This window comes from Rattus norvegicus, chromosome 3, assembly GCF_021556685.1.
Source record: "Rattus norvegicus strain SHRSP/BbbUtx chromosome 3, alternate assembly SHRSP_T2T, whole genome shotgun sequence".
Taxonomy (NCBI): domain Eukaryota; kingdom Metazoa; phylum Chordata; class Mammalia; order Rodentia; family Muridae; genus Rattus; species Rattus norvegicus.
The window spans coordinates 104930120-104957017 of NC_141536.1; the positions used below are offsets into that span (position 1 = coordinate 104930120).

The following is a 26898-nucleotide window of genomic DNA, read 5'->3' on the forward strand; positions in this document are numbered from 1 at the left end:
GGGGTTAGGGCACTCTGTGGGACTGCAGCAAAGGCTAGGATTACCTGTGACCACCAAATGCCACATGCTGTGGGCGCTGTGCATGGTGTCCCTATCAGAGAAGCAGCTAACCGTGCTGTTTTGCTTTCCAGCTGTGTCGACTCTATAAGTTCATCGAGCAGAAGGGGGATTTGCAAGACCTAACGCCGACCATAAACTCACTAATAAAACAGAAAACAGGCATTGCTCAGCTGGTGAAGTATAGCTTAAAAGACCTAGAGGAAGTTGTCGGGCTGCTGAAGAAACTTGGCGTGAAGTTGCAGGTTTGACAGCTGTTCTGCGCTGTGCTGGCAGTATGAGTCTGTGGTAATAATAGTGGCTGGGGGGATGGGTTTTATTTCCCTAATGCTAGTGTTGTATTTTTCCAAAACTCCAGATTTCTTTGCAAGCTTCACTGTTTCTGTCACACACACACCCACTCTGTGGTGTGTGTCTCAAAGAGGGAGTTACTGTCAGAGAGCTTGGTAGGCTCCACGAAACGTTCTTGCCAGATCTTACTGAAGGTTTTTGTTTATGCAGAATAATTCAAACAGAGTTGTAGTCCACATTCCACAACTGAGGCTGCTGATGGGTGGGTGTGGCCGTTCCCTCCACAGGTCTCCATCAACCTGGGCTTGGTTTACAAGGTGCAGCAGCACAATGGCATCATCTTCCAGTTCCTGGCATTCAGCAAACGCAGGCAGAGGGTCGTGCCTGAGATCCTTGCAGCTGGTGGCAGATATGACCTGCTGGTGAGGACAAGCCCTGTGTGTGCTGACTTGCTCTGGCTGACTGCTAGTCCTCTAGTTCCTCACCTCGTGTTCCTTTATCACTACGATGCACAAAGGCAGCCCAGAAATCCTATGTAGCCTTCATCTAGGGATATAAATGTATCCTCTTGCCTCTGCTCCCATGGCTGAGATTACAGCCATGCACCATGCCAGGCTTTTGAGGGCTTGCTTTTTTTACTGTTGCTTTCCCCAGAATATATTCCTTTCCTCTTTCCTAGCCTGGCCTCTGGTCTCTCCACAGATTCCCAAGTTCAGAGGCCCACAGGCTCTGGGGCCAGTGCCCACTGCTGTCGGTGTCAGCATAGCCATAGACAAGATATTCGCCGCTGTCCTCAACATGGGAGAGCCTGTAAGTCCTGATGCTTGCAGCACACTTTGGGGCATCCCCGTTCCTCGGTGTTACTCACCTTTGGAACACAGCCTGCCCAGTCACCCCCACATGCCAAGTGAGGAGCAGCAGCCGCAGCCACCAGCTAACACAGTTCCCTTTATACACTCCCACCCACCTGGGGACAGTGCAGAACCACAGGTTGAGAGCTGTGTCCCCAAGTTGCCCCTCCACTTCCAATGCCAGTTAGAAGCCCCATTTCTTAGAGCAGGTCACAGAACTCAGAGAAATCCCGTGGCAACCTGGCATAATAAAATGGACATTAAAGTGAAGACGTGCAGATCTTAGGTGTGTCAGGAATGCCTTGCGTGGTGCCCCATCCCCGGGATCTCCACAGCCTGCCTGCCAGGAGCTTCCTTCCAGAGCACTCTGAACCTTGTCCTTTGCTGTTAGGTGGATGCTTCGTTTATATAGCAGGATTGACAGTGTCAGCAATGATCCACTTCCCCCTTCCCCTCCCAGAACTGGGGCTGTGTCTGAAAGCCCCAACCCTTTTCCTGCCTTAGTCTGCCCAAGGGCCAGGCCCCCGACCCCAACCCCGGTCTCCGTTATCTCACTGACATATAAAAACCATCACTTTGAAGATTCTAGGATTTTAGTAATTGGGAACAAAGCACATAGCTGCTTGGAAGATGTGGCAGCTGCAGCCTGGGTGTTTGGAAATGACCTTTCCTGTGATCAGGCCTGAGTCGTCTCTTCCTTGCTTCTCAGCCCTTGCCCTCTGCTCTGTGGCTGCTGCTGCCTCGGGCACCTCTCCTACTTACTCGCCACATCCACAGTACACGACATAAAGATAAAATGTTCTGCTTGGTAGCACACTTTTATCAGTCCCATTCTCAAAAACCCAGCTAGTCTGAAAAGCTTAAAAGAAATGGCTTTTCCCATTTCAGGCAAGATCCATTTTCCCTGGGTGAGGGGGCAGAAATGGAAATGTATCTTCCTAATGGCCCAGGACAGCTGAAATTATGTCTGTAAAGATCTTTTTAAACTGTGTCTTGTCATTTTAAACCAAAGCCACCTGTGCACTGTGCAGCTGTTCACAATTTCCAGGGCACTCATCTACCTAGCTAGGGTTCTGCTCTCACCCCTACAGCTGAGGTGTTCCCCACCCTGCCCCATGTAACTCTATTTCTTCTCAGGTTACAGTGAGCTCCTGTGACCTCCTGGTTGTCAGTGCTGGCCAGATGTCCATGTCCAGGGCCATCAACCTAACCCAGAAACTCTGGACGGCCGGCATCACTGCAGAGATCATGTATGACTGGTCACAGGTAAGGGACAGAAAGCTGTGAATGGGATCAGCAGAGATCAGCCTTTCACAAGTATGGCCAGCCACCTATGGCCACATGCAGCCATAGGGCCCAACCAAGATCCTAAGCTTATTTCAAACACTAAGATTTCTGTTGTTTTCCCTTCCTTTCTTGTAACTCAATGGTGAGTCTCTCAGAGGTGAGCTTTGTAGATGATAATGGTATATTGTGTGGGGCTCTTGATTGGCTTCATTTTCTCTGGAAGGACAAACCTCAAGCATAGCAGGTAGCAGCAGGGAAAATGTCAGACACTGCAAGGTACATAAGGCACATAGAGAGAGATAGACCCTTCCCAGAGCATAGGCAGGCCTCTGGAGCCCGAGGTCTAGTCTCCTTGGGGATGGGAGTTTTAATGGTCTTTGAGCATTCTTTGTCCCCTAATATAGGATTGGTCAGTTTAATCAAAGACGTGGAAGCTGATTGGTCCAAAACATTGGGTAACTGTGTACTGATCGGGCCTTGAACCTGTTAGACCAGTTTACTGGCAGTGATGCCCTACTGGTGCCCTAAAGTCTGCCAAACCTTCAGGTCTTTGTCTCTGGTCAGAGTTTGCCAGCTTTACTATCTGTTTACCCTCTGCCGTATCTATCTGCCTCTCCGGGGTCTGTGTAACTCTACTTCCCTGTAGCAATGTCAGAAGGTCGGACAGAGGCTAGAGAGGTGCCTCAGAGCCTAAGTGTCCTTGCTGCTCTTCCAGCAGACCCGAGTTCTGTTCCCAGCCCCATGTCAGATGGCTTACATCAGCAAGTAACTCCAGCTCCAGGGATCCAAACCCTTCTAGCTCCTGCAGGTCCATACACACATGAGGTATCCACAGAAAGAGACTACACATACATATAAAAATGTAAAAACGTTTTTAAAAAGTGGATGTGCCTGCCGGTCTCACCAGAGTCTATCAAACAGGTGGAGTTACCCGTTATCTCTGTGGGTGGAGTTAGCGCTTGCATTAGCATCTGACGGCTACAACAGATGTCCACAAACCCAGTGGCTTAACTGTCCTGTTCTAAGTTCCTAGAAGTCAGAAGTCTGGGTTAAGAGCTTGTTCTCCAGAGGCCTAAGGGGTGGGTCTGTTCCTTGCCTTTTCCTAGAGGCCTCCTGCACTGGCTCAGCCCTTCCTCTCTTTAAGCTGTGTGGAATCTTCCTCCCTGAGGCTTCCTCTTCACTTTGTCCTCAGTAAAGACTTCTGTCCCTACCTTCCCTCTGCCTCTGCCTGCCTTGGCCCCTGTGATGGCCTAGGGCTATTGACAGGTTCTAGGGACTAAGATGAGGGCATGCTGTGGCCAGCTTAGCACCCGAGGGCTCTCTGAGCTTGGCGTGTGTGTGGATATCTCTAAGTCTTCAGCCTCCTCCATGTGCAGACTGATACCTGCTCTAGCTGTGGGAGTGAGGAGAGTGGCACCCTGGACACTGCCTGCCCTTCATAAGTGGCATTGGAGCTTTAGAGACCCATGTCCGCACTGTCACAGATCTTAGAGGGGTGCTTGTAGATTATCTACCACTAATGGCAACCCAAGGCTCTGCAATGACCAGAAACACACAGGCCAACTCTCCTGCCATGACCTTTCTGCAGCTGCTCTGTGTGTGTTCATATAAAAACTGTTGTCAAGTTTTTAATCGTGGAACTGAAAAGGCACCAATTTGCTTGTTCTATGCTGTTAGAGAAGTGTTCTGTTGTTCAATTTCTGTTTTGTGAGACAGGGTCCCACTGTGTAGCCCATCCTGCTTCAGCCTCCTCCTGGGTGCTGGGATTACAGGCAAGAACCAAAGTACCCAGCTTAATTCTGCTTTCTACCGTCCCTTTGCTTTCCTGAAATGCTGAGGGGGAAAAAGTGGGGGAGAGAGACAGACAGAGACAGAGAGACAGAACTTGGCACATTTTCAAAGTCTTGAAGCCATTGAAAACCTCTTCCTGTCACAACTGCATTACTTGTTCACCGTCCTTCAAAATAATCATGAAAGTAGAGAAAGGACAAGAGAATCTTCCTGGAATTCTGTGCTCCTCTCGATAGCATTCACATCCCTAAAATCGGAATTAAGTATTTAGTAATTCACCTTGGGAATACAATTAGAAGCAGTTTTTTCATTGTCTTTAATGGCTTGAAGGGGCTCAGGCACACTGTGTCCATTTGTCTCACTGTTTGTTTCAGTCCCAGGAAGAGTTACAAGAATACTGCAGACATCACGAAATCACCTATGTGGCCCTGGTCTCTGATAAAGAAGGAAGCCATGTCAAGGTAAAGATGGAAGGGGGGGGCTGGAGGTGTGGCTCAGTGGTTGAGCACTTACCTAGCGTGGTGAGACCCTCAAGTCAACCCGTTAAAACTACACACACACGCGCACACGCACACGCACGCACATGCATGGACACGCACACACACACGCACGCACGCACGCACGCACAGAGACCACTGGGAAATCAACAAGCATTTTCCACCAACTATTGCCTGTGGAGCCTCTAGTGTGCTTCAGCATGCCATTTCTCTCTCTCTCTCTCTCTCTCTCTCTCTCTCTCTCTCTCTCTCTCTCTCTCTCTCTCTCATGACTGATCATCTTCCTAGTGAAAATAGATACAATTTTTAAGTCTGCATTTTTGTTTACTCCTTAAGTGTATAGGTGTTTGCCTCCACCTGTCCGTGCACCGTCTGTGCAGTGCCTACAGAGGGCAGGAAAGGGGGTCTGGCACCCTCTTCTAGAACTGCAGTTAGAGATGGTTGTAAGCTGCCACATGGAAATGAAATGCAGACCCTGTAAGAACAGCCAGTGCTCTTAGCCACTGAGCCATCTCCCAGCCCCGAGCTCCTTTCTTAGGAGAGCTGTACCTGTCAACAGCTTGTCTTCTGGAGTCTTCCTAAACAATTTTACTCTGTTCTACCTAACTAAAATTGTACATAAACCTACCACCTCGTGACCTTTTTAAATATTGATTTGAAAGGAAAAGATTGGCTTTTATACCTCATTCTCCGTATTTTCTCCTGTACTGCTGTCAGGATGAGTTGGACCTGTTTTAAGAGTTTGTACGCAGTAAGAATTGCACCTCAGATGTGTGCATATGATCCTCATAAAATCCCACAGGCCAGGCTACAGAGATGGCTTAGTCAGAAAGAGCATGTACTGCCCTTCCAGAGAGAGAGTTTGACTCTTCCTAGCACCCACATCAGGACTCAACTCCCTGCAACCCCAGCTCCAGAAGAATCCAGCTCCTCCAGCCCCTTCAGGCATCTGCACTCCTCTCTATAGACACATATACACCCAGTTAGCAAACAAGGCCTACACAGGCCTTCACACAGCTGTCCAAGCACCTCTTTCAGGATAAGCAGGGAGCCATGTCTCTCTTATGGTTTCCTCTGTGGCTGTCTCAGAGGTCCCTTGGTTATTTGTCCCACTGTCTCTAAACTTTGTCCCCTCTTTCATTACTGATATTAGTAATTTGTGTCTTCCCTCTTTCTTCTTTTTAACATAGCATATTTAATTTTAAGATCATTTTATTAACGTACAAATGATGGCATTTCCTTTTTGTTTGCTTTGTTGATTGGTTATTTTAATGATTTTATTCATTTTTATTTTATCTGCACTGGTGTTTTGTTTTGCATATGTGTCTGTATGAGAGTGTGGGATCCCCTGGAACTGGAGGTCCAGACAGCTATGAGCTGCTATGTGGGTGCTGGGAGGAGTCAAACACCCCATGTTCTCTCGGTGCTCTTAATGCTGAGCTCTCTCTCAGCCCCTCAGAGGATCTCCACAGATACATACATGCCATGCCATTGCACTTGGTTTCATTCTTGTCCCTCCTGCTAGGCTCTCCTCCCCTCCCTACCCTCTCCTTTCTGGTCTCCTTCCTACCTCTAAACACTCTTTGCTTCTGCTTTCATGTAACTTGGATTCTATTATCTTTTCCCACACCCCGTGAAACCTCTCCTCCCCTGTGATCCCTTTCTTAATTGTGAGCATGAGTACACAGACGCATGCACACACATCTGGATTTCACATATAAGAACAGACAGATAGCATTTGTCTTTCTGTGTCTGGCTCATTTTATTTAACATCATAATCTCCAGTTGCATCCGTTTTCTTGGAAATCTGATTTCATTTTTCATTACAGCTGAAAAACCGGCATTGTGTGTATGCACCACATTTTGTTTGTCCATTCATCTGCTGCTGATGAAATGGAATTTCAGCTGGTTCTGTATCTTAGCTGTTGTATTAGGGCAATAATAAACATGGAGGTGCAAATATAATTTGATGGGGACATTGTAGGCTAGAAAATGGTGGTCAGTGTCCTATAGAGAACATCCTAAGCCTGGAAGGTAGTGGCAGGTAGTGGGAGAACATCTTCAGGTGCTAGTGGGGTTTCTGGAGTCACAGAGAGGCAAGCTATGGATGTGTGCTGAAGGGCCTTTTAAGCAGAGGGCTTAGCAAAGATCATGGAAGGGTTTTAGTAGTAGGCTCTCTCAAAGATAGGAACAGGTCCTTGGAAAATATTCTGATTCTATCCTGATGGTATGACCTTTCCCAGAGAGTTGTACAGAAGCACCCATACACTGCAGAGAGGACAATATAGAACAAACAAACTATTTTATCCAAGTCCTGCTTGGTGAAGCAGTGAGTTTACTGGGATTTCTTACGGAGCATTGGTAACTCAAGAACACTGCATTGAAAGAAGAGCCTGCCCCAGCCTGGGTAACAACTCATGACAGCTACATCTCTGGAGTCCCAGTCTACCTTCTGTATACTCTGGCAACCACAATCATGGCCAGCTGAGACAGATCACATCTGGGTGGGGTGAGGGATGGGAAGCTGATGAATGTCTGCCCCATTCTGAGGAAACATGAGTAGGTCCAATGGTGTGAGCCCCAAATCTATGAGCATCTTGGGTAGTTAGCAGCTGCTCTGGCATGCCAAGGATGGAGTGGTACTGTACCCGCACAGCGTAGCTTGATGAAGGCTACTTACTTAAGCAGGCAGGAATGAATGGTCATAGCGAGATCAAGGAGTTTGGATGTCATTTAGCAGCCAGTGGGGACCAGTAAAAGTCTGGACAAAGGGGACATCAGAATTTAGTTTGAAAAAAGTTTACGTGCAGGGTGTTATTGTGGAGTGGAGAATCTGCAAACAATGTGACAGCATCAGGCTAGCCCAGAGCACAGCTGGGTGCTGGCCATGAGACTGAGTGTGACAGGGAGACACCATGAAAGTGGGTTTGTCAGGTAGGTTGTGCTGATGTCTGAGAAACCTCAAAAATTGACTGGAGGATGCTTAAGAAAGAATAATGTAGTAATACGAGAGCCATTCTTTTCACTCTGTCATCTCTAACTGCTCCTGAATGGGCCATATATCTCAGCAACAATTCTAATGTTTGGAGCTTTGGTTCCTCATTGCTGTATCCTTGACCTTAACCTTGTCATAGTGCATGTCAAGATGTTGGAGCACACTCCAGTTATGACATCTAAAACCATCTCAGAGCCTGTGAGTCAAGGCTCTTACCACCAGGCCTGATGACCTAAATCCACTCCCAGGACTCCCATAGTAACATGACCTCACACACACCATGGCATGCATGCAGCCATACACATACATATACACACACTAAATAAAATAACAGTCTTTTAAAGTGCTACTTTAAAAAACAAAAAAATGCTAAATGTCTTCCAGAAAGCAGAATCACCCCCAGTTAAGATCCACTAACTACAAACTGTTGACCCAGTTGCTTCACTAGAGCACAATGAGCTGCCATTTTTGCAGAAACCTCCAAATGGTAATTATTTCATTCTTTCCAAGGTCAAGTCCTTTGAGAAGGAGAGGCAAACAGAAAAACGTGTGTTGGAATCAGATCTTGTGGACCATGTTATGCAGAAACTAAGGACCAAAGTTGGTGACGAAAGGAATTTCAGGTAAATTTATAAAGAAAACAAAGTAATTTAGCTGACAATTTGTGAAGCCAAAAATTGGGCAGCCCCATCTACTTATTTTCTGGTAAAGGCCCCGCCCCTTTGTGTATGCCATAACATGGCAGAGAAGAGGTAAACAAACAGCCATAGGCAGACGAGATAATACATGGAGCGGCCTGCATTTGTAAGAACTCACTCACTCCGTAAGACCATGCGTTATCTCTTCCAGTGTACTGCAGTTGATGTGGGATGGATGGTGGCACATGTCTGTGATCTCACCACTTAGGGGATTGAGATTGGAAGATCACAAGTTCAAAGCCAACCTGGGCTGCTAAGGGAAATCAAGCCATCCTGTACTACACAGCCACACTCTAATATCCATCTCAAAATTTTCAAAATCTACTAGAAATTGACATTAAACATTTTAAAAATCTTATCCACTTTAAGTGAAAGTAATAACCAAGTCATGTTAACCTAGATAATATATCTTAGTAGAAAAAAAAACTTTATTTAAAAAATAATAATAAGGGGGTTGGAGAGATGACTCAGTGGTTAAGAGCACTTCCACAAGTCCTGAGTTCAGTTCCCACCAACCACATATAATGGGACCCGATGCCCTCTTCTGGTGTGTCTGAAGACAGTGACAGTGTACTCACATACATTAAATAAATAATTCTTTAAAAATAATGGTAATAATTTCAGTTTTAAAAGTGATGATGTGTTCAAAAGTCTCGGAGGTGTTGCATTTTGTTTATAATCTCTGCAGAGCTTTAGCAGAAGTCTACCCACCATGGGATGGAGAGTGTAATCCTACTTTCTTAAGGCAAAATATGCAGTACACTTATAGAACACATCTGGAGGACTGTACAGATGTCTGACTGTAGTTACTTCTCAGTGATTATAAAAGTGCAGTGGAGTTAGAAAAGATTTTATGTCTTTACAACTCCTTTATACATGCTCATCATATCAAAACAAACAAATCCAAGTTTATAATCCTGACAGATACCTATAATCCTGACTTGGAAGGTCAGGAATCCAAGGTCAGCCTCTAATACATAGTAAGTTCAAGTCCAGCCTGGGATCCATGAGGCCCTGTCTCAAAAACAACAAAAAGTAAGAAAGAAAACACTTAAAGAAGATGTCAGTAATTCTCATCTGTAGCAATTTTGTTCCCACAGGGACATCTGATAGTGTTTGGAAACAGGTTGTTGTCACAATGGGGTCTTACAGTGTAATAGAAGCCTGAGTGCTGCCGGGCATAATGACAGGGGACAGGACTGATGGATGTACCTCCAGCAAAGGATATCTGACACCAAGCACCATGAATGCCAGGACTGGGGCATCAATAAGCCTTGCTTTGTCACCTGTGCCCCCAGTCACCCCTCCCCCAACCCTCTTCCCAACACACACTTTCCATGACCACTGAGTTTCCATGAATTCACAGGCAGGCTTTTTTCAAGGAGTGTCCTATTCTTGAAGTTGCCAGGTTATTAGAAGCACAGACAAACCACAGACGTTTAGAAAATGAAAGGGGAGGGGCACTACTATGTGCCTTAAAGGTTATAAATTAATGTGCAGCATTCGAAAGAACGTCTGTGATCGGCTTTTGAAATATCTGTATTTTCCAAGCATCTCCTGTGCTGGTCGCCAAGGCTCCTGGCTGAGTGCAGGTGGACCCTGCTACTGCTGTTCCTTTGTATTCTAAGGGAGAGAACCAACACCCACTGCATTCATTAAATGAGCTGCCTGTGTGGAGCCTGGGTTTCAGACCCAGCTGAATGAATCAGAATGCTGTCTGGTCTCTTCACCCGAATCCTGTCCTTAATAATTATTACTTGCTCATGACCAACACCATCACTAAGAGCACCTTCTCTTTTGCTTCTTCCTCCAACTGATAGCTAAGAGGCCATGTTTTTATATTCAGTAGGAAAGGTGGCATGAGGACATCCTTATCTGAGTTGCTTTGTTCCTTGGTGATGGTTTCCTAATTGTTTGTTTGCTTGTTTTTAGAGACGCTTCTGATAATCTTGCCGTACAAACTCTGAAGGGGTCGTTTTCTAATGCTTCAGGTATAATTACTAATTGAAATTCTAGCCTTAAGAATGCTGTGTTGTCTGCACTGAGTCTTAGGGCTGAGGCTGATGCCTTCTCACACTGAAAATACCTTTTAAAGGAAAGTGTCAACAACGCTGTATGACATGAGACGTGTTCCAACATCCTGGAAGTGCTAAGGCAGCTGGGGCCAGCCCTCTAACCCTAGCCTGCCTCAGGGTCGTATTCACACATGGAATTAACCTTCGTCTTATTTAGTTCACTATTTACATGCAATATAGACATTTCCTTCATACAACGGACTAGAGAAACGTAGCTGGAGCCAAATATGGTGCCACTGACTGTAATCCTAACACTCAGGAGACTGAGGCAGAAGGATACAGTTTGAAGCCAGCCTGGTCTTCAAATATATATAACAAGACTCCATCTCAGAGAGATAAAAGAAGGCCCAGACATGCTCTATGGCCTACAGTCACAGCCAGATGTACACTAATAAATAACTCTTTATGGTGTGTTCTAGAAACTGGGCTTAGGTAAAGACTGTAACATGAAACTCTGTCCCAGGTTTGTTTGAAATCCATGGAACAACAGTAGTCCCCACTGTGAGTGTTATATCACCAGAAAAACTGTCGGCCAGCACCAGGAGGCGACATGAGATTCAGGTATATCACATCCACCTTTCTCTGGCTTCTTGCTGGCTTGCTTGCCTTGATTTTACATGTATGGGTGTTTTGCCTGAATGTATGTCTGTGCACCATACATCTTGGAGGCCTGAAGAGGACATTAGATCCCCTAGAACTGGAGTTGCACATTTTGACTATGCGGGTCCTGGGAACTGAACCTGGGTCCACTAAGCCATTTTCTCCAGTGGCTTGTCCTTAGCTTTAAAGAGCCAACCTGGTGGCTTCTGAAGATCTCAACAAAACTCCTCTGGTGCCACAGCTCAGCTGTCTGTCCTCCAGAGATGTTAGTAAGCAGCAGCTGTCAACAGATGATCCCTCTAATCTGCCCGCTGTGGCAGTTGGAAGTGGCTTGTTCCTCTTCTATATAAGGTCATTTTAGACCAGTCATAAGACTGGTTCTCATGGTTTCAGTGTCTGCTGTATGCCTGTGCTAAGGCCACGTGTATAACCTTAGAGGCAGTGACTTATGCAGTTAAAAGAACAAAAGAGGGTTGGGGATTTAGCTCAGCGGTAGAGCGCTTGCCTAGCAAGTGCAAGGCCCTGGGTTTGGTCCCCAGCTCCGGAAAAAAAAAAAAAAAAAAAGAAGTAACAGAGTGTGTTGAATGTGGTAAGAGTGCCATGATACTAATGGAAGACAATGTTAAGGGCATTTGATTTGTTGCTATTGTGGTTTTTGTTTTCCTTTCCTTTTTCAAAATAGGGTTTCTCTGTGTAGCCTCGGCTGTCCTGGGCTCTGAAGCCACTCTGTAGACCAGACTGGCCTTGAACTCAGAGAGATTCACCTGCCTCTGCCCCTCAACTGCTAGGACTAAAGGTGTGCACCACCATAGCCCAGCTATTGAAGAGCATCTGTAAGCCAGGTGTGGTGGTGTGACCTGTAACCTCAGCTGCTTGGAAAGGTCTGAAGTTTGAGACCAACCTGGGCAACAGGACAAGCCCCAAAATCAGTCTTTCCCTCCTCCAAGCTATGTCGAGAGCAAAGCTTTATGTTCTGTTCAGAAACCTTTCTAACCCCTGGCTTTGTCACACTGTTGTGTTCTGGAATGAGAAATAACATGGCTTAGTTTAACATGTTCTGAACTCCATTTTCTTATTAGGTGCAAACCCGACTTCAGACTACCCTTGCCAATTTACATCAGAAAAGCAGTGAAATTGAAATTTTGGCTGTAAGTCACATGTTCTTTAACAATTTGAAGATAGCATCTGTCTGCATTGTCTAGTGTGGCCTCAGAATTCAGGGGTTTTTGGCTGTCAGCTGTATCTGGTGTCAGACACGGCTGATCCTCATGTAAATTACAGGTGATCTAAAGCTAGAAAAAGCTGGAGAGAAAAGATGGCCATTTGTGTTTCTCTTCTTTCTCTTTGTTTCTATGGCTACACTCAACCCAGGCCTTACTAAGCACACACGGCAGGCAGCATTGTACCTTTGGGTGTGGATGTGATCTGAAATCCAGCCTCCAGTGCTTGTTAGCTCACACAGTCCAATTAAATGAAGTCTGCTTTAGGGGCTGGGAAGAGAACTACATGGTTAAAACTCATGCATGAGGACTAAAGTCCAGGTCTCCAGAACCCACATAAATGCCTATGATTCCAACCTCAGCAGGGGAAGGAAGACATCAGCAAGTTGGCTCACAGGTTAGGCACATCAGCTAGCTCTGGGTGTCACTGAAACTGCCTCAAAGAATAATATGGAAGAGAAGCTAGGAATATCCAGTATCAACCTCGGGACTTCACACACATGCACGCACACGTGAACAGAAAAAATATCCATAGCCTTATTTCTGTCCAGTGACACCGTAGCCCCAGCCAGGGTGCACTGCCTAGACTTCTTACTAAATGATATGCTTTGTGTATGAACAGGTGGATCTACCCAAGGAGACCATCTTACAGTTTCTATCGCTAGAGGTAAGCGATGGCAACTGCTCTGCACAACACAACACCGCTGAGCGGTCTAACTGCCTCAGTGATTACGTTTGTCTGGAAGCACCAGGAATTTAGTTAGTAACGTTGGTCCTTCTATTAATATGTTATGGTCATTCTGAATCAGAATCACAGCCACAAAGGCTCAGAGGCAGGACTTGAACCTAGCAGGTAGCATCAAATAGCTTCTTACACATTGTGCCATGTGTTTCCCAAGCAAATCTTCATCCCAGTTAGGGAAGCACAACTACACAGAAAATTGTAAAAAAGAATCAAAAAAATTGCTTGTTTACGGGTTTATACTTTTATACAGTTTTTCTATTTTTAAAATTTTCAAGTCTCCCATGGTAATAAGATAATAACTACAGGTAATTTTTATTTTATATTTTTGTGAAAAAGAATGTTACCACATAGCCTATCCCAGTTTGCCTACTGCAGCTGTGATAACACTGACCAAAAACAACCTCGGAGGGAAGGTTATCACCTCTTATAGACTAGAGTCCCTTACTGAAGGAAGCCAAGGTAGAACTCCAAGGCAGGAATACTGACTGACTAGCGGGCTGGCAGGCTTGCTTTATAGACAAGGCCAGCCAGCCTGCCTACCTGCCTGCCTGCCCAGAATAGCATCGCTCACAGTGAGCTAGGCCCTCCCACATGAATCTTGAATCAAGAGAAATGCCCCAGGTGCCAACTTCTGGAACTAGTTCTTTTAATGGTCCCTTTTTCCAACCTAGTTTGTGTCAGTAACAATAATAGCCCAAGCTGGCCCTGAATTGCAGTAATCCTCCTGCCTCAGGCTTCTAGGAACTGAGATGACAGGCTACAGGTAATTTTCAAAGCATTTCCTATCAAATAACTTATCCATACAGTTTGGTCATAGATTAAAAATAATCTGCATTAAGATTGGAATTGGAAGCAGAAGGGTCCTCAGTTCAGGGCCAGACAGTGGTACAGACTAAGACCCTGTTCTCCTCATTACCTGTTGATCAGACAGATAAGCATACAGCACTCTCTGGCAGTTTGCTGACTTTTGATCCAGTCCAGTGAGCAGACATGAAAGGCAACAATGTCCACCGCACACAGGAAATGTCCAAGGAAAGCAATCTAAAGTCACATTTGCACAGCTGGGCTGTGGCAAGGCCAAGCAGGCTCTAACTAGATACCGATAGTCTTACAGGGCTAGGCTGTAACCCTGCTGCTCTGCTCTGTCACATCTGGTCTGATCTTTCCTAGTGGGACGCTGATGAACAGGCATTTAACACAACCGTGAAACAGCTGCTGTCACGCCTGCCAAAGCAAAGATACCTCAAACTCGTCTGCGACGAAATCTATAACATCAAAGTTGAGAAGAAGTAAGTTATAGCAGGTTTCATGTGGTTAAAATTTAGGGAAGGGTCTGAGTGAATGTCAAGGATTAAGAGCCCAGGAGTCCTAGACTGAATCACAGTGAGGATCTTATCAGTAACACTGTGGGCCTGAATGTAGTCATTGGAGTAGAATGTGTGACACGTGAGACATGGAGCTCATGCCACTTTCCTCTTCATCACATCCTTTTGAGACAGGGTCTCTCTAGCTCGGCTGACTGGCATCACTGAGCTTGGGGAACACACACATCTCTGCCCTGTCCAAGGTTACACTTTCACGAACCACTCTGCCCAGCTTTTAACACTGGTTCTAGGGATTCAAACTCCATGCTTGCTTGGCATGTACTTTACCAAGTAAGCCATCTCCCAAGCCTTAGAAAACATTTACACAACTAAGGGCAGGGATGATGGCACACAACTATAATCCTAACACTTGGGATGTAGATACAATCAGGAATCCAAGGTCATCCTTGGCTTTATAAGCAAGTTTAAAGCCAGTCTGAGTTAAATGAAACCCAGTCACAAAAAAGCAAATGACATTAAAAAACAAAGAACATGACTGTCTTTGCTGTATATGTCAAAATGCCAATCATTTATGGCAGTTTCAACCAAAAAGATGTCAAGGAAGTTGGTGGTGAATGGCAGTTTCTTCATCAGAACTTAACTGCAAACTGTCAGTCACAGCTCCAGGAATGTTTATGCACCCTTTCTAGTAATCAGTCTCCTACCATACTTGTAATTAAAACAAAGCTGTTCGCCAATTTTATCCCACTAAGTCTGTCATCCGTGCGCCTGTCCTTTTCTTTTGCAGGGTGTCGGTGTTGTTCCTGTACAGCTACAGAGATGACTACTACAGAATCCTATTCTGACCCTAAAGAACTGCTGCTGTATTGTTCAGATGGACAGGGACTTGTACTGGAATAATGGAATGTTGTGCATTCAATCCATTTTAACTTTAAATTCTAATAAGCTGTCCTACAAAGCTGAGCTTTGTCGGTTTTTCATGTGTTATAAATTCACCTTTTTGATATAATAAATGTTTTCATATATATAGCTGTTTTCCAGTTGCAGTTCTTCCAATACTGGAGGTTCTACGGAGCTGGAGAAGAAAACAGACTTGTCTTCCTTTGATCCTAAACACTAAGCACATAAAAAATGTCCTAACATTTATTTACATTCTCCTAGTAGATAAAAAAGGCAGAGATCAAAAAAATCATCAAATCATCCCTTGTGATCTGTTCCGCCTCTTCAGCTGGGTGGGCGGGCAGAACATGGTCTTACTTTGCACCCCAAACTGGTCTCAAACTCAATCAGCTACCTCCACTGAGAGACCACTGAGAGTACAGGCTTATGTCACCACACCAGGCAGAATCTTTATTCTTGATGATTCTCTGATGTCTATCCTAATGTCATTAAGCAAACTCCTGTTTGGCTGAAAGCTCAGACCGGCTGAAGGAATTATGTAAGATCAGACAAGGTCCAGAGAGGCGGCTCAGCAGTAAAGACACCAAGCCCAATGACCCGGTTCAGTCCCAGACACGTGTGGTATGGGAGAGCCAATCACACAACTTGTTGCTGTGGCACAGCAAATGTGCAAGACATACAAAATAACTAAATGTGATTTTTTTTATTTTAAATTATATAACCAAGAAAAACAACCCACCTGTAGGATAACACAACTTTTAATAAAACTATTACAGTAATCTCAAAGACAAGGCAAAAACCACTGAGTAACTGTACCATCTAGAGTTAGGAGTTATTGTCAGGAATATGGTAGGAAAAACAGCAACTAGCATGAAGATTATGATGCATAGCTCTTCAAAGATGACTAGAGACCTTACTGCTGGAATCTAAGAATATCCAGCCATACAGTGCAAATCTAAAACTGGTTTCTTACCACAACTAGCCTATGGCCATCCCAACCCTTCTCTCTTAATAGACCCTTCCGTGAAAACGGTTACATACAGAGGTACTGAAAGCAGCAAACAGGAAAACTGCACTGGTGCAGCTGATTGGTAGTGGCCACGCCTGTCACTGTGCTGGTTTGCTCTTCTTACTCTTGTTCTTCTTGTCCCTCTTCTTCAGCCCATCCATGTTGGCTCTCAGTAGATTTGAATAGGCCTGAAAGCCAGAACATGGCCTTAGCAAGAAAAGGTACAAACTGGGAAGCAGGAGACTTTCCATGGGACTTAGAGTGGCTGGCATGAGAAAGCCTACTGCGACACCTATACTGGCAACCCGGGTGCCACGGTGTCTGCACTCCTTCAGCAGCTCCTGAGACGTATTCCGCAGGGAGCTGCAAGCTTCACACTCCTTTCAAACAAAAAGGAAAAACTGCAGGCAATGTCCTACTCAGCAATATAGAGCATGTCTGAAGTTTAGGAAAGAACTAGTCTTAAAGATGGAAAGGAATCAAGGCCAGCCTGGTCTACAGAGTGAGGTCCAGGACAACAGGGCTACACAGAGAAACCCTGTCTCAGAAAACCAGAAAAAGAAAAAGGCAGGCAGGCAGGCAAGCAGGGAAAACCCAGGTGACCTATTTTCATAAAATAAGAGCACAGGCAAGCGGTGAGGTCCGGTTCCTACCCTGAGCAGCATGGCTCGCCTCAAGGAAGAATGGAGAGCAAGCAAATGGAACTTACCATCTGAAACTTATTCACTTCTTTGGAGCTCACCTGGAAAGGGAGAAAGAGCACCTCTTTTTATAGATATAGACACCACCTATTTCACAACACCTAGGGCAGACATGGTGGCTCACAAACACCTAGGGACCTCTGCACTCTGGAGACAGAAGCAGACAGATATCTGTGAGTTCTAAGCCAGCCTGGTCTACATAGTGATTTGCAGAACTGCACAAAGACCCTGTTTCAAAAAGGAAACAAAAAGATGACTAGCTAATCTTTAAATGTTGATTCCCAACCTCAGGGATCCAAATGTACTCACTGCTGTCTTTCCATCCTAACCTGCTCTCAAGAACAAGTAAAGCAGCTCTGTGCCTTCTTCCACATGAGATCTGCAGCAGGATGGGAAGGCAAAAGTGGGCTCCCACCAAACTACTCACCACTGTAAAACCCCTCAGACAAACCCACTCTGATAATTCCAATCCCAGCAACTGGGAGGCAGAGATGGGAAGATCTTATGGTGACACACTCTTTAAGGTAAAAAAATAAATCCTTATATAGATGTCCCTGAGTTTTTCCTTTTGGATTCTGAGAGATATCAGAGGGCCTGTCAGTGTTCATTTTCTTATGCAATACACACTAAAACTATTCCCACAAGTGAGCACAAGATGGCTCTGGTCTGGACAGGCCTGCACTGTCTGCCAATCATTCAGACTGATACAAGTACAATTCAAACTGCCATAAAAGAAATACTTCCTAGGAAAAATGATCAGTTTCACATCGATAGCCACCATGACAGCAATGTAACCCTGCTTTACTTCAAAGGTTTTCTTGAGATATCAACTACTGTACTACTGTGGTTACAGGCGCTCTATAGAATTAAGAAGCATTCACTTTAAAACCAGGGAATCTTTCTGTTTTGCATATCCACTCTTCTATAAAAAGGCCATGGTTCTTGACTATATATCCTCATAGTACCAAGCCTCATCTGCAGCTACGTTTGTTAAGTGAACCACAAAAACATGGGAAAAATCAGGTTAAAAATAATCTAATTCCCAGAGACTGTGTACTGGAGGGCCAGCACAGAAAGAAAATACAGTCATTCTTCACAACTACCAGCAGGAGAATGGACCATATACTCATTTCCACAGAAATTCCAGCAGAACAAGCATTAGGTCTCTACTTTTAACAGTTTATTGTTGATAATTTGACCTACAAGAAATAATAACTGGGAAGGTGGTGCACACTTGGGATTCCACCACTTCGGAGACAGAGGCAACAGTGTCAGGAGTTCAAGGCCATGTGGGTTACATAATGAACCTAAGTTACATGAGACCTCATCTCAACCAAACAACCCCCTCCATCAAAAAGAAGCCAAAGTGGACCCTGATCCCAAAACGGCCTGGGAGTGACAGGCCAAAATGAAAGGGAAGGGAGTCTAGAAGTAATCCAGACATGCCCCTCCTCAGTCAGCGTTGTACAGTTCAGAGGTCAGGGGATGAGGCTCAAAACAGAGTGATGACTTAACAGGATGAAGACCCTGGCCTGGATTCCATCTCCGAGTGCATGAAAATCATCACTGTCATCTGTCTCAGTTGATAAGACAACCCTGTGACCACAGCTGTGATCTTCCTAAATCACAAGTTCAAAGTCGGCCCGAGAATGCTTTTAGATATTTTTTTTTAATCCATTCTACTAGCTAGCACTGAGACAGGTTGCTCCTGTACCTTGGCTATTTGAGAGAAAAGTGACTTTTTTCAGTCAGTCAGGCCAACTCAAAAGAAAACAAAGCAGGAAAAAGAAAAAAAGACTCCATCTCACCACTGTGCTGATCTTCCTTTTCCCATCCGTGGCCCTTAACAGACACTTGTTTTCTGCGGGCTCGAGGCCCTCCACGGAACTCTTCCGTGGGATTGGTTTAGTGCGACCATCATCTGTGTTTAAAAAACAAAACAAAACAAAACAAAACAAAACACCCGAGTAAACACCATCACCACAGACCACAGGAGTTACTTCTGGTTCAAAGTGAAAATCTGAACATCGTAAGGAAGGGTTCCCACCATCACTCCCATAAATTCACCACACCCGCTATCTCTTTCGATATGGTCAAAACTAGGAGCAACGACTTGATAAACACTGGGAGCCTCACTAATGGAGCAGGGGTAGGGCTGCCTGACAGAACGTGGACGTCTGACACACTTAGGGCCCCAGTGTCACCGTGAGCGGGCGGCCGGCACCGCACCAGCCACACTTCCTAGCCCTGCCGCGGCTGTGAGCCCAGGAGGTGGCCGATGCGGAGAGGCCAGAGGCCGGGCTGCCCCCTCCCTGCCATGCCCCGGCGCGGCCCGGGAAGCTGCTTACACTTCTTCAGGGTGATGAACACGCTGCCCGATGACCGGCACTTCTGGAAGAGCCTGGTCAGCTCCGTCAGGAACTGCAACACAACACGCCCCGTTAGGCAGTCTCCAGTCCTCGCCCCGCCGCGTCACGGCCCAGGCCCGCCCGCAAAGGGAGAAACGCTACCCGAGCTGACCCCATTGGCTCGAGTCCATGGCCCTCAGGGGCCGCCGGTACCTGCTCGCTCTCGAGCAACACCATCCTGGTCTCCGCAGGTTCCGACTCCGTCAGCAGAAGCCTTCTGAGGTTCAACCGGAAGTCTCGCTTGTGGTGGGCGGAACTTCCGCTTTTGTTGCCAGTCTTCCGTCAATCCTTACCTAGCTCCGGTTGCCTTGCGCCTGCGCGTTCGTCACCCCCTCCCACTTCTTTCCAAGATGAGGAATGACACTTTAGGTAGTTGGACTGCCTTGACAAGATTCACCCTAGGCTGTAGGAGGGAATGAGAGCAAAAGAATGACTGGATAGAAATATAAAGTCACCCATGAGTCCACTGCCTCACTTTCCTCATTTTTAAGGTGAAGTACCCCTTTCACAATATGGCCGGGAAGAGCAGATATATTTATATTGAAATACAGAATACAGTCTGGTAAATAAGAAGTGCTAACTAAGCTTTAGCCATTTGTCTTAATCGCTATTCTTTTGCTGTGAAGAGATACCATGACCAAGACAACTCATAAACAAAAGCATATACCTGGGGGCTTGCTTCCACTTTCAAAGATTAGTGTGTTATCGTTGAAGGGACTCAATTTTGGCAAGTATTACTCTGGCAGACATTGACCTTCTATTCCCTCTGCCTTGCTAAAAAAAAATTCCTAAAGCTAGCCACCAAGGGCTGTTCCCTTATTTGGTCATTTCCTTCTCCTGAGGCTGACTACCAAGGTCCAGATATCAAAGTATTGAAGTCCAGCAATCAAAGCCCCCTATGGCTCGCCTAATTCACATGCCTATTAAAATTAAACACCTCATCCTAATACTAAGTTTTCCGTTTTACCTTTATAAAGTGCCACTGGGACTTGTCAGTCTACCTTGTACAGAGAGGCAGTCTTTTGTTCTATTCCAAAACAAATACCCCTCCTCCTCTCCCTTGTTTGCTTCCCCTTCTCCCACATCTTCTATCTCCTCTCTCTCCCTCTGTCTGTCCGTCTCTCTCTCTCTGGTTTGCTTGGTTGGGTTATTTGGTTTTTGTTTTGGTTTATTTGTTTGAAACAGGGTTTTTCTGGATAACCTTGGCTGTCCTGGAACTCACTCTGTACACCAGGCTGGCCTCAAACTCACAGAGATCTGCCTGCCTCTGCCTCACAAGTGCTGGGATTAAAGGTATATGCCACTATCGCCCACTGTCTTTGTCTTTTATTCCCTGATGGGGCAAATAAATTTCCCTTGTACTGAGAACTTGGTCTCGGGGGTCCTGGGCCGATATCTTGGCTGCATGCAGGCAGACATGGTGAGGGAGAACTAATTCAGAGCTCTATATCCTGATACTTAGGCAGAGAGGCTCAGAGCCAGGCATTTTGAAAGCTCAAAGCCTGTCCCCAGTGACACACCTCCTCCAACATGCCTAGTACACCTCTTAATCTTTCTAATCCTTTTCAAATATTGTCACTCCCTGGTGGCCAAACACTCAAATATCTGAGCCTATCAGGGTCTTTCTTCCTTCCATCATACCCTTGTTATTTCCATCGCATTCCCAAACAATAAATGTTTACTTATGCAGTTCTAGAACCTCAGGCCTTGTGAATGCCAGGCAAATGAATGCTTTACCTCTGAGCCACATCCCAAGTCAACTGATAGAGGTGAACTCCTCTAAGCGGGCTGGGTGGCCCTGAAGGGCAACCCCCAGCTCTAGCAAGAACGACAAAAAGTCCAGTCCAATTCTACCTCCCGATTCGGTTAGGAGGCCAGAGTTTTAGGAACTGCTCTATGGAGAGCCAACTTTAACTCTGGACCTTTGTAAGGACAAATATTCAACCTAGCAACAGGATTTTGGCAAGTGCTAGTTAGCCTGTGCCAGGACTTTTAGGGTCTATACATACAGCAGTGCATAAGACACACTACAGTCCTGGCTTCCTTGAACTTGATATGGAAGGTGAGAAGGAAACAACCACCACACTCTGGTAGCTGAGCCTCAGATAACCAACTCTGTGAGGGCCACTAGGAAGGTCACAGGGCCAGTGAGAGGAATCTTCTAAACGGAAGAGGATGGCTGTGAGCTGAAAGACAGAGGGAATAGACATTCAAAATTCCAGAGACAGAGAGTGTTTCAGACCAAAGGACTGTCTAGAGCAAAGGTCCCAAAGAGGAAACCAGTTGCTCTGTTAAGGAAGGTCATTGGTGTGTGTGCGTGTAGTGAGAATATTGGTTTATTTAAAAACACAGAAATATTATAAAAATGTGTTTTTGTTTTGATCGCAGATTGTCCACAGCAGACTATGACTTGCCTGGTGCTGTAGCAGTGGTGTGATTTTACCAGCAGCACATAGTTTCTGTGAGTGAGTGAATTCTGGCCACTTTTCAGAGACTATATAAATGCAAACGCCCCCATAGAAGGGGCTAGGTGGCTAGTTGATGTTTGGATGCTGTTGGCTATGGTTTTTCAAGTAGTTATGTGTAAAGAGACAAAAGAAATTAGATAACCTGAGGAGTTGCCCCCAAGGAACTCAACACCCAGAGTCAGAAAGAAGTAGTCAAACAATATTGCTGTCCCCTTTCCCCTCTATCCTGTCTTCTCTCCTACCTGGTGTTAGAGGCTTGAAAGGATAGAAGAAGAGGGGTGCAGAAGGGTGGAAAAAAGGAACCCACAAAGTAGCAAATGCCAGTTACTTATGTGTATGTATCTATGTGTGTCTGTATGTATATGACAGAGAAATGCTGCTTGGACTAACACCAGTATCCTGAGGAGTTCCTTTCTCAAGAATCTCCATTCAAGGGGGTTGGGAATTTAGCTCAGTGGTAGAGCGCTTGCCTAGCAAGTGCAAGGCCCTGGGTTCGGTCCCCAGCTCCGGAAAAAAAAAAAGAATCTCCAACAAAACAAAGCCCAGACCTTGACTCCACTACAGAAAACAATTTCAGCTCAGAGTTACAGTGCAGCATTAGTAGAATTTAAAGTAGAGATAAAAGTATATACATGCTTTAGATCTAATAACTGGGGTTAGAAGAGGGATACTTAAGAGAAGCATAGTACACAACCCCAAAGTGTGTACCATGTATATAGAATAAGAGAGGAGAAGGAGGAGAGACGTAGGCATCTTTACAATGAAAAATTGTGTGTGTGTGTGTGTGTGTGTGTGTGTGTGTGTGTGTGTGTGTGTGTGAGAGAGAGAGAGAGAGAGAGAGAGAGAGAGAGAGAGAGAGGGAGGGAGAGGGGAGATTTTGTGACTTTTTAAATTTCACTATTCAAAATACATAATTTATAAGATTTACTTAAAGATTAATGAAAATTAATATTAATGTTTTAAAATAAGTTTACGATTTGGGAGGCAGAGACAGATCTCTGAGTTTGAGGCCAGCCTGGTCTACAAAGTGAGTTCTAGAATAGCCAGAGAAATCCTGTCTCAAAAAAAAAAAAAAAAAAAATCGGGCTGGAGAGATGGCTCAGTGGTTAAGAGCACTGACTGCTCTTCCAGAGGTCCTGAGTTCAATTCCCAGCAACCACATGGCTCACAACCATCTGTAATGAGATCCGATGCCCTCTTAGTGTGTCTGAAGACAGCTACAGTGTACTTATATATAATAAATGAATAAATCGAGGCTGGGGATTTAGCTCAGTGGTAGAGTGCTTACCTAGGAAGCGCAAGGCCCTGGGTTCGGTCCCCAGCTCCGAAAAAAAGAACCAAAAAATAAATAAATAAAATAAAATAAAATAAATGAATAAATCTTTTTTTTTTAAATCTGGCTTGCTCAGAACTTCCTAATGAAAATGAAGATGTTGGGTGTTTTTATAGGTGCATTGTTTACATCTAGAAATAAGAGGCCAAGGAGCACCAAAAGTTAAACTCAAGGCCAAAAGCTAAGACAGCAGAGTTCGGTGTTTCAGTCTCTTTGTTTGAGGTATCTTTAGAAAGAGTACTTGTTTTGAGGACAGTGTTGTAAGATCAAAGCCAGCAAGAAGCACAGGCTAGACCCCAGAAAAAGGTATTGGGTTTTCGTTTTTTCGTTTGTTTCTGCCTCCAGGGTTTATAATTTTTTCTTTCTATCCAACTTCAGAGGGAGGGAAAGTATGTGAAAGTGACTGGAGAAGGAGCCGGGCCATTGCCATGGTCAGTGTGGATGTCCTTCTGACAATCACACAGGGCCCATAGCCACAGAAAGCTTAGATGTTGTTCCCAATGGAAAGGGGCGGGGGCAAGGGGTTCAATGGTGGAAGGTTTGCCCAGCATTTGTGAGTATCTGGATTCAACGTATTTAAAACATTTACATCCAGCATGGTGGCCCAGGACTTTACTCTCAGCACTCAGAAGGCAGAACAGGCAGAGGATCTCTGAGAGTTCAAGGCCAGCACGAAGTGGAGACTTCTTGTTTCTTTGGAAAATCGGTTATATCAAAGAATGTTTCGCTGAAGCAGACACAGGTAAAGGATGTTTAGAAAGAACGAGTGATGAAGGATTCTTCACTAATGACATGCATGTATTGGTTAACCTTACATTGCATAGCTGAGCTCCATTTGTCCTGACCCCATGGACAGAAATGCACCAAAAAAAAAAAAAAAAAAGAAAGAAAGAAAGAAAGAAAGAAAGAAAGAAAGAAAGAAAGAAAGAAAGAAAGAAAAGAAAAGAAAAGAAAAGAAAAGAAAAGAAAAAACCTTCCAATGCTGCACTGCAGTTTCTTGCTACTTCATCAGACTCGGCTGATTGGCAGAGTGATGTCAGCTTCATAGAGAGTCCTGTGGAGTTTCGCTGAGACAGACTGAGGCCAAACCCTTGGAGGACACATGATGTTTTGAGGACGTATAACTAGGATTCGATGGACAGTGACAGGGGATTGCACAGCTAGCTTTGCAACGCTTCTTGGTCTTGCATCTTCAATGATCTTCACTTCGTTGAGAAAGGCACGGCAGAGAACTTCTCCTGGCTTAATTGTGCCTCCTGACTCAGGTGGTTTCGGCTGAGGCCTGGCTGTCTCTGCTAGGTCATGCCACCACTGCTGATTCGTGTTTGCTACTCTGTCTCTACTGAGCTGCTTCATGCTGTATTCAGGAAGTGTTTGTGGGGTTGGGGATTTAGCTCAACGGTAGAGCGTTTGCCTGGCGAGCGCAAGGCCCTGGGTTCTGTCCCCAGCTCCGAAAAAAAGAAAAGAAAAAAAAAAAGGAAGTGTTTGTGATGAATCCTGCGAACCGAACTACCGATCTCCTGACAATGCAGATGAGATTTGCTCCAAAGAACAATTTCTAAACAGGTCCACGTCCCCTGTATCCTAATAACCTGTAGGTGGTGGGTGAGAAGGGACATTATAGCATTCAGGAACCATTATTAAAAATAGCATTTGAGAAAAATCAAAAGTTTCACCAGTCTGGTCTAGAGTAAATTCCAGGATAGCGAAAGAAACCATGTCGGGAAAATCCAAAAAACCAATCCAGAGAGAAGGTTCTTGATAAGAAAGTTTCACATAGACAATGATGTTCATATTTATATTTGAAAGATTCGTCCATCTGTGGCATGGAGAGCATACTACGGAGAATGAAGGTAGACTTGAATTTGTCTGTACATGCCTGTAATTCTAGAGCTAGGGAAACTAGAGTAGAAGGTAGATAGTAAATTCAAGCCCTACCTGGACTCCAGAATGAGTTCTAGGTCAGTGTCTTAGTTACGGTTTCTATTGCTGGGATGAAAGCACCGTGACCAAAGAGCAAACTGGAGAGGAAAGGGTTTATTCAGATTATACCTCCAGAACATGGAAGGAACTCAGGACAGGGACTCACACAAGGCTGGATTTCGGAGGCGGGAGCTGATGCAGAGGTCATGGAGGGGAGCTGCTTACTGGCTTGCTCAACCTGCTTTCTTATAGAACCCAGGACCACCATCCTAGGGATGGCATAGCCCACAATGGGCTGGCCCTCCCCCATTAATCACACTAATTGATAAAATGTCTTACAGCTAGATCTTATGAAGACATTTCCTCAACTGAGGCTTCTTCCTGTCTGATAACTCTAGCTTGTGTGAGGTACACACAAAGCCTGCTAGTACAGTCAGCCTTGGTTACATGGGGAAATCTTTCTCAAAGAGAGAGAGAGAGAGAGAGAGAGAGAGAGAGAGAGAGGGAGAGAGAGAGAGACAGAGACAGAGAGAGACAGAGAGAGAGAGAGACAGAGAGACAGAGAGACAGAGAGAGAGAGAGAGAGAGACAGAGAGAGAGACAGAGAGAGAGAGAAAGAGAGAGAGAGAGAGAGAGAGAGAGAGAGAGAGAGAGAGAGAGAGAGGAGAGAACTACGTCTGTATGGTGATACATACTTTCAATCCCAGCACGCACAAGACAAAGGCAGTCAGATCTCTGTGAGTTGCCAGCCTAGTCTATGAAGTTTGGCTAGCCAAGGCTACATAGTGAGACCTTGTCTCAAATAAATAAATAGGAGAAACGTGGGAGCCCAACTAGGGGATTGTGCTAGCTTCCCATTGCTTCCATAACAAGCCCCCAAATCTAGCTTCATAGAGCACACATTACTCTTTCACATCTTGGGGCGGCTCGAGGGATGGCTCAGTGGCCAAGAGCACTTGTTGCTCCTGCAGAGGATATGAGTTCTATTCCCAGCACCCACGAATGTCCCTAACCCCAATTCCAGAGTATCCAGTAGACAAATACTTGGTGCACATACATGCATAGAGGCAAAAATTATTTTAAAAAAACTTTAAAACATGAAATTTTTTAAAATTATTCTTTTATACCCCTGGATCAGAAATCAAAAACCAATGTGTTTAGAGGGCTGGATTCCATGTGGAAGCTTCCAGGAAGAATCTGTTTCTTAGCCATCTAGATGTTATTTGCATTCCTTGGCTGGTGGCCCCTTCTTCAAATCACTACAAGCTCTGCGTTTTCATGGTCACAACTATTACTGGCCATGATTAATGGTCTTGCCTCCCCTCGCCCCAAAGCAGTTTTTATTTGAGGCAAATAGAAATCTGACCCAAAGGAATACAGGTCTCAGCACTCACAACATAACTCTTTTTTTTCTTTTCTTTTTTTTTCTTTCTTTCTTTCTTTTTTTTTTTTTCCTTTTGGAGCTGGGGACCGAACCCAGGGCCTTGCGCTTGCTAGGCAAGTGCTCTACCAAGCCAAATCCATTTTGGCTCTACTGAGCCAAATCCCCAACACACAACATAACTCTTAATGGCATTTCTTGAGCTGTAAATCTTGCTTCTGTTTGGAAAAGGTGCTTGTGTTCAACATCCTCTAGGTGGGAAGAAGAAAGACCAAGGGAGGCGGAAACAAACGCCTCGGCTACCAACATGTTCTCCAGATCTCATGGCCAACTAACAAATCCT

At 45.1% G+C, this 26898-nt stretch overlaps 2 protein-coding genes across 3 annotated transcripts in view; one reads left to right on the plus strand and one right to left on the minus strand.

Annotated features, from left to right (window-relative positions):
* Positions 1 to 15460, plus strand: part of Eif2ak4 (eukaryotic translation initiation factor 2 alpha kinase 4) — an 85433-nt gene extending 69973 nt beyond the window's left edge. Inside the window, exons 28-39 of one of the 2 annotated variants that reach the window (XR_015680386.1) lie at positions 132 to 302; positions 636 to 770; positions 1051 to 1158; positions 2337 to 2465; positions 4652 to 4738; positions 8280 to 8392; positions 10400 to 10458; positions 11006 to 11103; positions 12222 to 12290; positions 12985 to 13029; positions 14278 to 14396; positions 15220 to 15459. Coding sequence is in view for 1 of the 2 variants with exons in the window: in NM_001105744.2 (NP_001099214.2) it covers positions 132 to 302; positions 636 to 770; positions 1051 to 1158; positions 2337 to 2465; positions 4652 to 4738; positions 8280 to 8392; positions 10400 to 10458; positions 11006 to 11103; positions 12222 to 12290; positions 12985 to 13029; positions 14278 to 14396; positions 15220 to 15277 (1191 nt within the window). In the remaining variant the exon portion in view is untranslated. 2 annotated transcript variants of the gene reach the window in all.
* A 553-nt stretch (positions 15461 to 16013) lies between these two features.
* On the minus strand, positions 16014 to 19705 carry Srp14 (signal recognition particle 14). Its single transcript, NM_001106497.1, is given in 5 exon segments — positions 16014 to 16529; positions 17051 to 17083; positions 18851 to 18963; positions 19391 to 19463; positions 19604 to 19705. Coding segments are annotated over 5 exon segments (333 nt in total). The 5' UTR covers positions 19628 to 19705; the 3' UTR covers positions 16014 to 16439.
* Positions 19706 to 26898: the final 7193 nt, after the last annotated feature.